Source organism: Botrytis porri (genome assembly GCF_014898465.1).
Source record: "Botrytis porri strain MUCL 3234 chromosome Unknown BPOR_012, whole genome shotgun sequence".
Taxonomy (NCBI): Eukaryota; Fungi; Ascomycota; class Leotiomycetes; order Helotiales; family Sclerotiniaceae; genus Botrytis; species Botrytis porri.
This window is the reverse complement of record NW_024066086.1, coordinates 1395865-1412225: the sequence shown is the minus strand read 5'-3', so window position 1 is coordinate 1412225 and position 16361 is coordinate 1395865. Positions and strand designations below refer to the sequence as shown.

General features: G+C 42.6%; 5 protein-coding genes across 5 annotated transcripts; 1 reads left to right on the top strand and 4 right to left on the bottom strand.

The window, feature by feature from the left end:
* Positions 1-150: 150 nt before the first annotated feature.
* Positions 151-933, bottom strand: EAF01_008936 (uncharacterized protein; the record flags this gene model as incomplete). Its single annotated transcript, XM_038917192.1, has 4 exons — positions 151-333; positions 394-505; positions 563-664; positions 830-933. The coding sequence occupies 4 exons, from the start codon at positions 931-933 to the stop codon at positions 151-153; spliced, it is 501 nt and encodes a 166-aa protein (XP_038767586.1).
* Positions 934-2063: 1130 nt separating this feature from the next.
* EAF01_008935 (uncharacterized protein) lies at positions 2064-3026 on the bottom strand (the record flags this gene model as incomplete). Its single annotated transcript, XM_038917191.1, has 3 exons — positions 2064-2316; positions 2430-2749; positions 2832-3026. 3 exons carry the CDS (start codon positions 3024-3026, stop codon positions 2064-2066), a joined length of 768 nt encoding a protein of 255 aa, XP_038767585.1.
* A 706-nt stretch (positions 3027-3732) lies between these two features.
* On the bottom strand, positions 3733-5283 carry EAF01_008934 (uncharacterized protein; the record flags this gene model as incomplete). The annotated part of the gene is made up of 4 exons (XM_038917190.1): positions 3733-4162; positions 4217-4846; positions 4903-4981; positions 5172-5283. 4 exons carry the CDS (start codon positions 5281-5283, stop codon positions 3733-3735), a joined length of 1251 nt encoding a protein of 416 aa, XP_038767584.1.
* Positions 5284-6542: 1259 nt separating this feature from the next.
* On the top strand, positions 6543-7706 carry EAF01_008933 (uncharacterized protein; the record flags this gene model as incomplete). The annotated part of the gene is made up of 1 exon (XM_038917189.1): positions 6543-7706. The coding sequence occupies one exon, from the start codon at positions 6543-6545 to the stop codon at positions 7704-7706; it is 1164 nt and encodes a 387-aa protein (XP_038767583.1).
* Positions 7707-9200: 1494 nt separating this feature from the next.
* EAF01_008932 (uncharacterized protein) lies at positions 9201-10701 on the bottom strand. Its single transcript, XM_038917188.1, has 3 exons — positions 9916-10701; positions 9623-9853; positions 9201-9575 (listed from the first exon to the last, which is right to left on the bottom strand). The coding sequence occupies exons 1-3, from the start codon at positions 10666-10668 to the stop codon at positions 9306-9308; spliced, it is 1254 nt and encodes a 417-aa protein (XP_038767582.1). The 5' UTR covers positions 10669-10701; the 3' UTR covers positions 9201-9305.
* Between the last annotated feature and the right edge of the window lie 5660 nt (positions 10702-16361).

The following is a 16361-nucleotide window of genomic DNA, read 5'->3' as shown; positions in this document are numbered from 1 at the left end:
CATTTATCAAAGAACTTTTCTACAACACTCAGCAGAAGATAAGCTGTATTTTGAAAACAACGATGAGTTATATTGCTATTGGTACAGTGTATCTAAGAGTTTGTCTAAGTATCAAATACTTGTGCCCAAACTCATTTCCATCGTCGACGATTAGCAATCGCCGTTGCAATCACAATTACCGCAACTTTGACCACAACTACTGGCGCCACCAAGACTACCACAACCTTGAAAAGGGGAGCATAAAACGACGTAACCTGTGCCTACACAAGCCTCCACGCATGGAGATGTGCTGTCTTCAGTATTGGATTGGGTATCCATTTGCTGTGGGGGAGTCTGGATAACGACGCACGTTAGCATGTCAACGACATGATATAGATTTTGGAAACTACTCACAGGTTGTCGAGTGATGGTAGTTTGGGATGAAGTTGTCATGGCTGTTTTTAGAGAAGGTTGTTCACTGTTGGAACTCATCGTGAAGTCTTGGGTTTCCGAAGATTTGTTCTGTCTTGCAGTCTGGTTAGTATCGCAGAAACTGTTCGGAGGCATACTTGATATCACACACCTTGATGCTAGGAAGCTCTTGCTCGTTGTGAAATTACTCCGAGGTTTCGTGAATGCAAAGTTCGAAGGTAGAAGTTGTTTCCAGTGTTGTACTTTCGAGTTGCTGAAAGGAAGTGTTATTGTAGCAATTGTCTTCAAAAACAGAGGATACTTAAGAGTTATGCAGCCATTGCATGTTCGAGTCATTACATATTTTTTCGGTCATGAATTCCAGTTTCAGTCATTCCAGAAGAATGATAGTCAGAGTCTCAAGAGTTTTGACACATACAGAATCACGAGATTAGGAAATCGCTGGAGAATGACGATCTTTTGGACCTCATCGTGACTCGACGGCTTACGGTCGATGACTCGAGATCCCAAACTTTCAATCATCGACTGCGATAATTTGCATATTCTTTCAAAGTACTATCACACTCATGATTACAGCTTGAAGCAATCATACTTGACAGGCTGGATTGGGCAATGCTTGTTGAAAGTAACGCTATTTTGATCAAATTTGAACAGTGCAAGATATCATCAGCGGGACTTCCTCGAGAAGCAGCTGGTAATGTCCTATGCTCAGCCGATATCGTTCACATTCACGATAAAATATCCTCGAAAGTTTCATATGGATTTTATAACGCTCGAGGATCTTTATTCTGTCAGATTCAGACAGTACGAACAATGATTTTCCCAACACGTGAGGGGTGAGTGGGACATTTCTCGACTACAAAATTGTGTTTTGGTTCGTCGAGATGCGTCATTGGGTGGACTCTGTACATCCACAGAATAACTCATCAGAATGATAGTCATGGTATTATATCTACCAGTCACAATCGTCTATTTGCAGTCACTGATCAGACTTTTCGCTCAAAAATTATGTAGGTAACCCATTTGCCTTTTTATATTTACCAGAAAATACACGATCATTCCTTACCTGGGTCGTCCAGAAAATAAGATCACATCAACAAATGGATCTTCGGAAATCGTTTTCTCCGTCGCAATGTTACATTGGTTCCCCTTTCTGATCGATCTTTATAGCACTGAAGAAGATGACCGGCAGAGGTACATTGCAAAACACTGAGTTTCCTCTCCTGAATCGCTTCGTTCTACATTATCCACCGAGAACCCGTTTCTACATACACTTCACTATCTCGAGCCGAATGAAGAACAAGAAACGATAGTCGTAAGATCCTCGATACACGGAAGAGAAAGGTACTGTATCCCGACAGGTAACCTTCTTCGTCTACTTGGGCCATGAGGGCCGGATTTCATCCAACCTCAAAACTCACATCGAACTGAATATTAAATCGATCGTCATTTCACTGCCTCGAACGCATATATGTGTTACAATCGGTTAAGAAAACGACAATGCTTGGATTTGGATTGCGCGACCCGGAACAATAATTTCTAGCAAACGAAAGAAAAAACCCGACGAATATCACTTTTTACCACATTGTTGTTCAGTCAACTCATATATTCCATCCCCTCATTTACCTTCGCCTTTATCCTCTCTTATCGACTCAAACCCTCTGAGCAGCGTTTCCAGAATACCCCGGTTCATTCACACCCTGATGAGCAACAGGGTTCGCAGGATTTGGACCCGCAGCACCCGTTTGCATAGGACCTGTTTGTCCTACATGGCCTGTTTGACCCGGAGTTTGCATTTCCATTGCTGTGGTTTTTTGGTTGTGGGAGGCCGCACTGTGATGGCCATCGTCGTGATGAGAAAGGATTTTACCCATGGTAACGGCGAAGGTTATGATGAAGAGGACGCTGGGTTTAGATTAGCGATTGTCTTTCAATTCCGCTCTCTCATCAGTCCCTACTGGTAAAGTTGCTCACGGGGAAAAGACGAAAGAGGGAAATATAAGAAGAGATAAGCTCACAATTCAACAGCAGCTAACACCGCAGCCGCAATATACACCCCTCTAAAGGTAGAATAGCTAGTGCTAGCTCTCTTTGCCAATCCATCACTCAAATCATCTCGCTCTTCCAATTCCAATAGATCGCGTCTACAAAAGTAATACCCGCATCCATAGTAGTTGAATCGGCCACGATAACGACGCACCTGTACGGCGGAAGTAATCCAAGCCGCGAGCCAGAAAACGACGAGGAAAATATCGAGACAGGCGATGGCCCAGTAGTTGTAGATGCTTGTGAAACGATGAGTAGAGAGGAGGATGTAGAAGATTTTAAGATTGTTGCGCTGGCCTGTCAGAATAACATGTTATCATTTACTACCAAAGGGAAAAAACTGTCGAGGATAGGCAGACGAAGGAAGAACATACGACGAAAAGATCTAAAATCGCCCCCGAATACCCAATAAACGTCACCACGAAACCCGCCAACCCTAATATCGCAAGCGCGGGAAGAAGTTGCAAGATTCTCAATGCGCTGAGAAATTTACTAGGTTTCAATACATGACCCGTTCGTATATCCTGGTATTCGGTACCAGGCCGATGAGTACCGTGATTATTATCCATTATGAAAATGAATTTCGCGATGGAAAACGTGGAAGGTGGGTTGGGAATGAAGATGCTGATACCTTTCCTGATAAGACAAGTGGAGGGGGAAGTTCGGGAATGGAAGCCCTTTTTGAAGAATAGAAGAATGTGGCTCGATGGGTGCAAGTGAGACATGGGGATAAAGAATGAAAGGGGTGGCTTAGGGTGGTTCGCTAGGAACAGGCGAGTGGCGATGTTTTCGGAATAAAGAATGAGGAATATTGTGCATCGTGACTTTGGGGAATTTGCTTGCAGCTGGTTTTTGCTCGGGATTAGTGCGCTCGGTGAGGAAAATAGTCGCTCCTGAATGCGAATAGCATGGTTTCAGTTCTGAAATTGGGATATCAAATGAAAATGCCGAATTTGAAGTGATGTATCTTTTTTGGCCAGAATGGTTGCAATTGCCTTGGTCTGACGAGATTTTGAGAAATTGAGAAAATGGCCAAAACACAATGCAATAATCGTAGGTCACTAATTCGACGTCTTCGAGCCCTTTGCAATTAGACCGGTACCATCCACTGAATATCCGTTGTTTCAACTTTCATCCCAAGCTATTTTCTTCTCGTGAATAACTATTTACTGCATATCCCATAATAGATCGGAAAGTAATTTTTTGGAAGAAGCATTTCGCCATTTTCCCAATGCAATACAATACCGCCACTGACTTAACACCCTACCCAGATCATCAACTCCCATTTTGTCTCATAACGTCATCCACTACCTCCCAGAAGCTGCCAACATCCATTACAGCCCCAAACTGGTAACATCGTGATAAACCACCCAGTCCTCTCTTCAAACTATTCATATTTCTCGGTCCAACTACTTTCTCAATATCATTATGATATTTCTCGGCTATCATAAACCATGCCTGAACAGGAGTAATCTCAAAGTCTGAAACAGGCAGAGACTGCGACATGGCATATAGTTGAGCTAGAGAAACAGAAGAAGAAGACCAGGATATATCGGAAGTAGATCCACTAAATGCTTTAGGTGGTGCCTGAGCGAAGATATGTGTTGAGGCCATGAGCTCGTGACCGGATGGATCCCCGGCGGGATCGAAAGGGAGAGGTGTCTCTGGAAAATGGTGAAAGTGGGTACGACATGGGTGTTCGAGACTATATGGTAATATTAATACATGACTGTTTCATGAAATAGAGAGAATAACTAACGCAAGAATGAAATTGATCGCTATAAGCGACATGTCAGGTGATGGTTTCCATACTACATTTGCAGGTATCGACACTTGACCAGGAAGTGGTGGTAGGGGTTTGGAAAGATCAATTGCCCCATGTTTTTTAGCAGAACTGTCGGATGACGCGCTAAGATGAAGGCAAGATGCATTTAGAAACTCGTCGAATCGAATATTGATATGAGAACTAGATGAAGTACTCGGATATGGTACATCATGATTGTCGGAGAAGTAGTTGGTGAGTGGATCACTGTCCTGAGTGAGCACATCACTGATATAGCATGAAAGTCTACTATTTTCTGACTCGTAGTCGACTGTTCTAATGGTAGGTTTTGTCCCTTGCGTTGAATCAGGGGTGGTAAGGCCACGAAGTGAATCATATCCTTGTTGGAGAGGCATATTGATCGGCTTGTTTGCAGGTGAACCTGGGTCTTGTGATTTCAGACTCGAAAGATTCTTAATACCTGAAGCTAATAAAGTCGATTCTATTGCTTTGTTTTCTTTCACCAGGGCCGAACTTTCGTCTTTTGTTGTGGCAATCATCCCGCGAAGACGTATCGCATCTTCCTCAAGATGCTTGACGTAGTTCTGTTTTCGCTGTCGATGTTCTCTAGGAAAGGAATTAGCAATAGAAGCGAGAATAAATTCTACTAGGGGCAAATTAACATTTGAGCTCGTCGGACTTGAGCTCGTCTATGTTGTTTTTGAGATGTGCCGGATTTTATTTCGCTATTCTCGTCCTTGGCTGTCATCTCAGTTAGTTTCGTAGAAATAATAGTGATGAGGTAGTTTTTTTTAAAAAGCTCATGCTGAGTGTGTAGTTTCATTGAGCGCGCAATTTCCCAAGTGAAACGAGCCGCTTCAAGGTTTGAGGTGAACATAGGCAAGAGGGAGAAGTAAACTTATAGAACGAAAATAATGTTAAATCAACTCACAAGTCTTAAGTCTCGTGATATTTGGCATAAATTTGACCTTCTGAGATGAGATTTTATCAACAGATCGGTGCCAAAAAGACGTGAAGGATGCATCTTGGGATTCATCAGCCATTCTGGAGCTCGAGTGTCTAATCCGCCACATTTGATTCCAAAATCTTCGCCTTTTCGTGATCTCCAAGGCAAGACAAAGTCAAAGTCCGCATTCAATTGGCATACAAGTCTACTTGTATTGTAACGGGCTAGCGTCAGGCGATGTTTTTTTCAAATCAATCTCGACTACCGACAAACATATGGAACAAGATATTTGGAGGTTTGAATCTTGAGATCCAAACTTCCAATACGAGAATGCACGTCAGCCGCATCCTGCGTTTGCTTGTTTGGAATACAAAGTACTCCATCGAGCCTAGTGTCTTAGCTGCCGCTTCTGTGTAATCACGTGATTACTTAAACATTTAGACCTACGCTTTTTGTTCTTGCTCTTATATCCTTATATATCATTAGCTTTTGCATAGTACCTGGGAGAATTGGGAGTCGCCTTTGAAAACGGGGTTTCGCATCAAGTGACCGTTTCACCGACGTTTGTTTCTTCATGTGTCGGTTCATGCTCCATGCAGTCAGCTCCACGTCCAGGCTTGCATCGTGAGCGCTTCCTTGGGTCACACTCGCTTATGCTCAAGGACCAATGAAATCTGTCTCATAAATTGCCTACTCCAAAATCTCATTCTTCTTGAAGCAATTGAAATCGATTACCTATCATTTAAGGTTTTCAACCCCAGTTCATCGCTTAGTGGCGTGATTGGGATGAAGGCACTGCACCTATTCGGATGGCTACATACTAAGATTCCTTTACTTATCAATATGATGGTATTTGGCACTGAAAATTACCATTCGTTAGTTATTTCTCGAAGTTGAGCGCTTAAAGGTACTAATGTAGACGCACTTTTTTCCTCTTATAGGGACCAAGGAAAGCAATAACACGGAGGAAAAACGTCAATTGCGACGTTTCTATCTTTTATACTTTTTAGCAGCTCGGATTAACCGATTGAGTATCCGAAAATAAGCCAGACTTTATCTTTTCCGGAAGCGCTAAGAGTTTGTTTAAATTTCTGACACGTTTATCGTGACCCGAATCAAAGAGAAGAGTTTTCTCTACTCGGCGACGCTTTTCATGAGGCTCAAGATCACAGACACAATCGCTGACGATATGATTTTTTGTGTCACAGTCAAATCAAACAACATCTGAAGTCTTTATGCATCGACCTCATATGCTCAAAATCTACCCAATAACTTTTCTTTCTCCTGGTTAAAACCCAAGTATTCTAATGATATAGTTTTGCAATCTCTTCACACTTCAGCACATTTCCTTCAGCTATGAGTTTCTCATATCGTTTGCCCAAATTTCAACAGGCAGGAAAGTTTCATGGCGAAGGCCAATCAGCTTCAAGATGGCTCGAGAGGATTAAGCTTGAAATCGCTTCTAGCAACTGTGGTACTATTCCAATCAAAGTCTATTTATGGGCAATACATGTTCTATTGGATGGAACTGCAGCGAAATGGTGTGATTCAGTCCCCGCAATCAAAAACATCTTGGATGATTACGATATCGCAGATGCTTCAGAGACAGAATGGTTGGAGCGTGAGCTTATCAAACGATTTCCTGGAAATGTCACCAGTACTCCGGTTGCCCGTATAGTTACCCGGCGCCGTTCGTATAGCCTTGACATGAAAGCGGATTCAGATGCCACGGCATTAAAACTAGGAGAGCTATTCATTGGAGGAAGACCCCGAAGTCGGAACCAGGGGTCAGAAACATATCAAGCTTCTGAAGGACATCGCGGGTTTAGCTACCATGATGATCGAAACTCCAGACGTGAAACGCGGCAGGAAGCGGTGGAACGAAATGTCATCAACGAGTACCATTTTTACAACAGACCCAGAGTTGCATCGAGATCACCGGAATATCAGAACGAGCCTCACCATAGCTTTTCAACTATCAATCGAACGTCACCAGGGTCCAAGAAGTACCACAATGAACGGATCCAAATGCCGACACCTTTAAAGGGTATCTTAAAAAACAAAACAGACCATAACCAGCAACCAATGACTCATTCTTACGATGGCAAAGATCACTCAAGAGACCGTTACTCTAGGGGTCCTTCTCCTTACCAAAGCATTAAGAACACTAATCATTACCGGAATGTCGAGACTCTAGAATCCCGTCAAAATCCACAGACACACCACCCAGATTTCACATATCGCCCTTTAGAATCGAGACCAGTGTATCAGCAATCAAAAAAATCTTTTCGAGAAATCAGAACAGAACCGTGCAAACCTCAGATACCACGCTGGTCATATGTTCCAATCCCTGCCACTAGAATCGTCTCTCATCCGGTCCCGAAACCGACTTACTTTGAAGACGATACACTAAAACATCTGAGACGGGAAGAGTCGAGCTCTGGGTCTTGGAGAACATCAAGCTCAGCCTTTGACACACTTGAGCAACATTTTCGTGATTCAAGTCGAACTAGAAGATGAGAGTATATATCCTACCAGAGGCCCAGAGTGGCGATAAATTTGATCTTTGCGATTGCGGTAGTAATCTTGTTGGAAACTTCTCAGATCGGGAAGTACCTCAATCATACGACCTTTCTCACGTGCGTGATCCCATTACCATTTCATTCTCCTGACAGAACTTCAAGTCTAGCTAAGGAGCACTGATTGTAGTTCGATGCTGACCTGATCGTTGAGCTAGATCCCGCCATACAAAATTCGTGGCTAAATCCTATGCCATGAGGAGGTCGATACGTATGAGCAACAGGTGGATAAGAGTAATGCATGGAGAGATACCACAATCAGCGAATATTTGAGGTGAAGCATACCATTTTGATGGTCCATGAAACACTGTAAGATCTTACATATCAATGATCTTGGTGCTGGGCAGTCGACGAAGGTGGTTTAATTTGATGATAGGAAGGAACTCAAAAGAGAAAGGGGAGTATTGAGCAAGGGGTATCATTTATAATGTACTTATGATGGAATACAACAAATAGCATTCAACAATAAGTGGGAATCAGGCATATTAGCCATAGCATATATTCCAACTCAAGCAACGCAGTAAGAATATTCGTACTTGATTTGTCTTCAAGAAAACAGCTTTACTAAGACAAGATGCAAGGAGAAGTGGGGCAATACAACCTTTAACCGAAGTGGAAGCTAAAGCTTGTGTGGAGAGGATGTGAAGAATGAAACTCAACCAAAGGATACAACATCGCTTCCTCTTTATCTTCAAATCCCTTTCACTTTTACTCTCCCCACTTACCATCTTACCTTTATATCTCTAGAAAGTCTCTCCCTCCCATCCAAAAACATGTCCTCATAGTCCAGTCGTCTCATCACCACTTCTCAACAATCGACTTCGAAATTCCAACTAACAAATCCAAAGCAAGATCCACCTCACACATCCCATCCAACGATAGGTTACCCATATTCGGCGACAGTTAGCAACAATCTACACCTTGGGCAGGAGCAACAGCTACTACCCCGATCCAACACCAACACGAGCCGATCTTACACACATACACGAATGGTGATTCGAATATTTCCATCAACGACCGCGCGGCAATAGCCATAGATTTCAGCAGAGTAAGTAAACGACGGTTGTACAATAGTACACCAATTTCCAACTTTCCAACCACGAAACATCGTAGTGTTCCGTGTACAATCTACAACAAACATGTCTACTTCCAGCAGGCTGCGTCCTGTTGGCAATGTCGAGCTTTGCAGCTCGACACCACTGGTGAATCTCCAACTTCGTCAATATTGACTACGATCCATCTCAAGTCGCACCCGATCAGGCTCACTGGAATACAAAATGCGAGGGAGTCCCTCGATTTGTAAGTACACTCCTCATTCTGTGATGAGATGACTGGACTTGAACATATTACTTTTTCATCTCTGTTTTTCACAGTGACTATCTGGAGATTGTCCAGTGCTGTATTGTTATGATTGTGGCCATGTAGTAAAACGAAAAAATGGTATATTTGCATGTGGTATTGTATTGTATACATCAATTCTAAAAAAAAGCCTAGCAACGTATGAGGTATCTTGTATTCCGCTCAATTCAACAAAAGCTCGCTAATTGGCAGCCAAAATCTCGGCCGCTCCTTGCGAAGGTAAATCCTGAATGTGTTCTTCATGTTTCGCATGCATGTCTGCTTCCTTTTTCCTTCTCTCCTCATGCTCATGTGCTTTATAACTTGCATATCTCAAGCTTGTCAACACCATAAATGCCATGAACAATATTCCCATGACTGATCTTCGAGTCAGTACCCATCGGAGACCTTCTATCTCAGATTTGGCGTCACTATTGAGCATGACGGTTATTTTGTAATTTAGTTCTTGGATCTATGTTGCTGTCAGAAATTTCAAGGAGAAAATGAAGAATTACACACTCCAGTTTCCATTGTTCGCTGTTCTTGTCGCACAGTCATTTTGCGATCGTCGAACATTCCTTTTAAATCATCTCTGAGTGTGAGCAACTCTTGAGTGAGCTTTTGATTGAGGATATCAACTTCGTGTTGGAGTAATGTCCGCTCCCTGCGCATTTTCTCCTCGCTCGCTTTGCGGTTGTTCTGTATTTCGGATTTCAACTCGGAACAAGCTGCACGGAAGAGGTAGATTTCCTGTGGAACTGATTGTTAGCAATTGTGCAAGAGTAGAGTCTAGCAGAAGTAATATTACTAACATTTTCTACGTCGCTCTTGCTAACCAGGCCATCTTTGGCAACATCCAAGTTGATGGCTAGCAATTCCCTCACTGCCTTCATAGAAGTGATACTCTGCTCCTTTGTAAAACCCCCTTCCTGAACCTGCTGCACCAAAGCATATGTATCAAAATGATGAACATAAGGTGGAGTTTGAAGATGCGGTGGTTTTGATGAGTTTTGAGCTTCTGCAGACTCGGGTGGTGGCATATGTAATACCGTTTCCAGCGGCGCCATTTTACCGGTATTTGCAGCAGCTTGTTGACGGGGCGTTAATGGATCCGGACCTTGAGTGATTTTAGATCTCGATGTAGCTCCAGTGTCACCAGCTATTATCGAGGCAGCCTGCGTCTCTTCTGATAGTGGCGCTGCAGAAGAAGGACCCTTTTCTGCTTTCTCTTGATACTCTTTGGGTTTGTTTGCTTTCTCTGACTCTTTTCCCACTTTTGCAAGATTGGGACCCTCTTCTTCCTCTTCCTCGACCTCGACTTTCTTCTCCGGCACAAAAACCTTTACATTGCTTTCGTTCTCTCCCTCCTTCAAAAAAGGCTCTACAGCTTTTCCATGTCTCTGCACAAAGACATCCCTCCTGTTCTGGGTTGTGCCAAATTGTCTTGGTCGGTGTGTTCGGTTTGCGCGTCTGGATTGTATTCGTACTCTAGGAGCAATGGGTTCGCTAGCTCGAATTCCTCGAAACAGTGTGGGATATAGAAAGGTCAAGCGCGTTGTAGACATAATTCATATTGGAAAATGTTGAAATTCATGGAGCTCTTGTTCAGCAGATTATCTTTGTATGCCGATAATCCTCCCGTCCACGTGGAATGTGGGATATTCAGCCTTGCTGCAAGGCTACTGTTCATGTGCACGAGCCTCCGTTGTTCCGAGGCTCTTCAATCACAACCATTGCCAGTTCTCGGACACATAACAAGACACCTTAGAACGTAGAAGTTCTCTTGTTCATTGATGTATGGTGTTATATGACTATCTTTCTGTATATGGCATAGCCTGCCGTTTAATCAGATGCCGTGCAACTGTGCAATTTGACTTCTTTCATTACAACGCCCTCGTGTTTGGATTTTGCCTTGATCAATGTGTAAAATTCAATATTCCACACTGACTTCACTTGGATGACAGTTCCCAAAATGATCTCGATGGCGAGGCAAATAAATTGCCAAGGTCTGACGACTGCGGCAACTTACATTCATTGAGATCATTGTTGAGGCAGTGGTCGGCTCGCTGTGTCGCCACACTATTGCATGATAAAACAATACTAATCGAGCATCAATGGTGTCTTGCCATTCTCAATCACTCTATTCCAATAGAACTGTAATTCCCCTGGCAAGATGCTTGATCCACTCTCAGCCCTTAGTCTCGCGGCGACTATGGTTCAGTTTGTGGATTTTGGTACAAAGGTCATCTCCACTGCTACCGAGTTGTATCACCCTTCCGAGGGAGCCTTGGTCAACAATCTCGAGCTCTCAATGATTGTCTCGCATTTCAGTTCTATCAGCAATGATTTGAGTGCACGAAGCACTTGCTAAAGAAAGCATAGCTACGACAAGGACGAGCTAGCGCTTATAGCTCTTGCTTCACAACGCAAGGAACTATTAGACAAGCTTTTGCATGACCTTGATGGTTTGAATCTCAAAAAACCACAAACGAAGTGGACAAGCGCTCGTCAAGCAATACGTAGCATGTGGAAGGAAGCTTATATACCCGAGATCTCGAAACGGCTGGATGGTTTTCGAAATCAATTGATTCTTAGACTTGTAGCTCTTTTGGCGTACGCTTTCACGTTTCAGTTTTCAGATAGATTTCCATCAGACATTGCAATAAAAGCTAACTATGTACTGTGTTTAAGTGATAAGCATTCTGCTATTAGTATAGCACTCATGGGATTACAATATAACCAAGATCGCACAGAACCAAACATCATGGGTTATATTTCAGGCTTAAGAGATGATTTATCTACCCTGTCTCGAGATGATCGCAATTATTAACAGACCAAGGCTGCATTATGGGACAAATTATTCCAACATATCGAAAATGGTAGTACAGTTGCTACTGAGCGAGCAGTCCTTGAAAATTTCAAATACGAAGGAATGGGTCGACGAATTTCCAACCTTGTTGAAGCTCATAATGGCACCTTCGATTGGATATTTGATCCTCAAACGACTGGATTCTTACAATGGCTCCGTGAAGGCGATGATATATATTGGATCGATGGAAATGCTGGCTCTGGTAAATCTACACTCATGAAGTACCTAGTGGGCAATAACGTTGTGAAAGCTGCGCTACTGGCTTGGGCCGGCACAAACCCTTTTTATGGGCAATTACTTCTTTTGGTATGCTGGGAATGAATTTGAGAAGTCTTGAGGAGGCCTCCTACAATCTCTACTTTACGACATCTTCTTGAGAAATTGTCCTTCGGTATTGCCAAAACTGCTTCCAGAAAGGTGGGCATCGCCTCACCACCCGGGTATTAATATGGATGGCTCTTGGTCACGAAAGGAGCTTCTTGACGCATTCGAAAAATTTACCAAGAAGTAGTTATGGCCAGGCAGGTTTATTTTCTTCATTGACGGTGTGGATGAGTACATCGGAGATTCGGCAGAGATTGCACGCCTTCTGAAAGCATTTGCGACATCCTCAGATGTCAAACTTATCGTCTCGAGTCGGCCTTGAATAGAAATTGAGACGTTTATCGACCCAATCCCTGGCCAATTGCTGCCCTTACATACTTTACCCGAGCAGACATTCAACATTATACTATTGACTTAATCACCAACCATCCTGATTTCCGCATCATACAAATAAACACACGTTATTGGAATCTTATCGAGCAGATATCCAGCAAATCTAGAGGTGTTTTTCTCTGGGTTGTCCTCGCTGTCAGGGAGATACTGAAAGGGATGACATCTCAAGATACAAGTTCTGAGCTGGAAGCTAGACTGAAAGATATTCCACCTGGGCTGGAAGAAGTCTTTGATCGAATACTCAATACCATCGAGAAACGTTATCGCCACCAAACATCACAAATTATTCAAATGTGTTTACTTACTAAAGGGATGTGGCCGGTGATAACCTTTGCATTTTTAGATGAGGAACAAAGCAATCCTGATTATGCTACTCCAAGGTTGAACCTATGGTCGGTAGCTCACTAGGACAGAGCGCAATACATTACAAGAATACAAGTTATAGCTCGATGCCGTGACTTCCTGGATTTCACTGACCACAACGTCTGCTCACCATTGCATCAGTGTTGTGTTATTTTTCTGCGCAGATCGGTAGAGGAATTCTTTCTGCGGCCTGCCATGCAAAAGCTTTTGTTGGATTGGACAAAATATCCATTTGATCCTCATCTATCACTGTGTCCCTCATTAGTCATGTGATTGAAAGTCTTCCCACCGGCCGCAGATACGACATTATACTCGAGATACGATGGTAATTGTGATGGTCAGCTAGTGTCACTAATATTGACCTTTTTATGTCATTTTAAGAAGCAGGACCTTTGCTGTCATACAAAAGTATCAATACTGATCGAAGAGGTTGATCAAATCGCGACTTGTCGGTCCAGTGGCAATGATTTCAAGAATTTATTCATGATGGGGTACCAGAAGCGGTGGAAACAGGGTTGAATTCGGGCTTTGTGCGTGAAGCGCCGTATATCTGAATATGTTCGGCAGAAGCTTCAAGGAGATCCAGCTTTGGCAAACGACCTTGACTGGTGCTTTCCCCTGCATATCGCTTTGTGTAGAAATACCATCTCATTTCTAGACGATCCAAGGGACGCAGATGATTGGGTGACGATAGTCAAAGTGCTTTTAGAAGCCGGAGCTGATCCGAATCAGCCTTCTATAATGCGTACGACCCCAGGCGAGATCCTGACCAACAATTTCATGGAGAAACCCCTACTTAAGGGGACATAGGGTTATTTACAGAAGTCTGATTCAGGGAACAGATTCAGATTGAGTATCATGCTAGTAGTTCGAACAAAACCATTCAGATTGCTACTTGATTATGGCGCCGATCTTTCCGTAAAAATTGTTGATCGGCAAAAGAAAAGGGCGTAACAAAGTCATATATGTATCACAGCCTATCTGAATATCTGGAAAATGTGCTTTCCGATTCAGTTAAGTGTTACAACCTCCTCCTCGAATGAATAAGGAGGGTAAAGTAAGAAATTGAAAATGAAAGAGGATTGAAAACAAATAGGCTTCTATCGTTTATTAGATCTCTGATTTACTTTTAGACAGCTTAAGAATGCGGATAAGATGAGACGAGATAGAGTGAGTGCACATCAAATTTCCCCGATAGCTGATAAACGAGACGGTTCTACAGTTTCCGCGATCAGAATAAATATCCGATTTAGAGGACTGTATATCTCATATTCCAGAAACTTTCCACGCTAGAAACATATACAGATACATATGCCCAGTATATACGCCCTTTCTGATCATCATCATCATCATTGCATATAGATACACATACACACATACCTCAGAAATCCACATCACTCCAGTCTAAACCCAAACCCAAGCCAGCTCAAATCAGACCAGTCTTTAATCACTTCCCCTTTCATCCGAGTAACGAAGCGAGTATAACGAATCGACGATTTCCATAATTCATAGAAATTTTATTGCATTGCGAATGAATATATGATTACCTCGGTAGATAAGATGCCTCTTTACTAGAGTACAGCAGAGAGAAATTGATACGATATTCTAGTCTACTTCATCTCCTTCCATCTCCTTCCATCTCCTTCCATCCCATCCCATTTCATCTTATCTCAATCCCACCAAGACCAAAATAAACAATTTTCCACATAACTTAATAGAAAATTGATAATTTAAAGAACATTACTTCCACAAAAGTAAATCTTTTCAACTCCCTTGCTCATTCTATCCTAAAATTTTCATTACATCCGCAATAACCACATACCTCACAAGACTTCTCGTACAATTCTCGCTATGCCACTTCCTCATTGTCTTTCCATTAATTTTTAATACAATTCTTCGAATCAATATAAGATGCTAAATATGATACAACACAAGATAAAATCCCACTTCCCAATCTACTAATTCCTTTATTCTTTATCCTACAACATAGAACAATGCTTTGTTTCAACAAGCTGGGATCGCATGCCTGATTGTTAAAATTTCAGTCTAGTATTATATAAGATCTTACAAGAACAAAGAGGGAGAAGAAGAGCAATAATAGCAGAAGTAGCAATTATAGGGACAGCAACAAGGACAATAAGGACAGAATAGGAAAAAAATATGTACGAAAAAAATAAAAAATTGAAAGCATTATTCTCCCATTACAGCACCACCACAGTATCAAAACAACATCACAATCTGCACTATAAATGCACACTCCCATCCCATCTATCACATTTTTCTTCAGGCACTTGCTATCTACTAACTTACATCCCACCTTCCATCTTAGACTTCCCACCCAAAATCCAAGCCAGAAACCCACAAGTACAGCGATATCCCAAACCCAACCTCAACATGCCTAACCCCTCTCAAAACAGGCTTTTCGCATTCCGAAGAGGAAGTCTCGACAGCAACGACCGCAACAGAGCAGCCATCGTTCCTCCCCCGAGAATTCGCTCGAATTCTCTCCCCTCTCCCTCTCCCTCTCCCTCCCCAATCCAAGCCAGACCCATCAATCGCGGCCGTCATCCGCGGAACATCAACGCGATCCGACCCCGAGCACGACGAATCGACGAGATCCAATCTCAGAGACAACGACTCGAAGAGATCGACTCGATCCAATCTCAAAGACAGAACATCAACACGATCCAATATCAAAGACGACGACTCGAAGAGATCCGATCTCAGAGACGACGAAACGAGGAGATTCAAGCTCAGGAAGCTGAAGAGGTTCAAATCCTGATGATGGAGGCGGAAGCGGAGAGGATGAAAAAGAAGATCGACGAGACGAAGAAGAAGTTAAAGGAGTTGAAGGATCAGCTGGAGGCGGAGAAGAAGAAAAAGGAAAGAAGATCTTCTCAGTAAGTGGATGAGGTTGATAGAGCGAGAAGAGGCGGTTGACGGTAAGTTGATCTGAGTGTTTCCTTTGTAGTTTTCTTCTCTTTTTCGACGGACTTTAGGTAAGTCAGCAGTCTTCTCCCAAGCACCGAATATCTTCAAACACCCTTTTTCTAAATAAATAACAATCTTTAAAATTTAGCAACATATTGACCCTTTTGTGAACGGAACTTTTGACTTACAGTGAAATTGGAACTTTGAGAAGAGCTTTTGAACTCCATCTCCATCTTTGAATTGAGGAAACACTAATCAGTGTATAGTTGAATTGTATGTACTCTTCCAATCACGACCTTGAATCTCCATCTTGAAGTTCTCCTTACATTTTCCCCAATCCCTAAAACAATCCGAATTCCAAAATATTTCTCATCCACC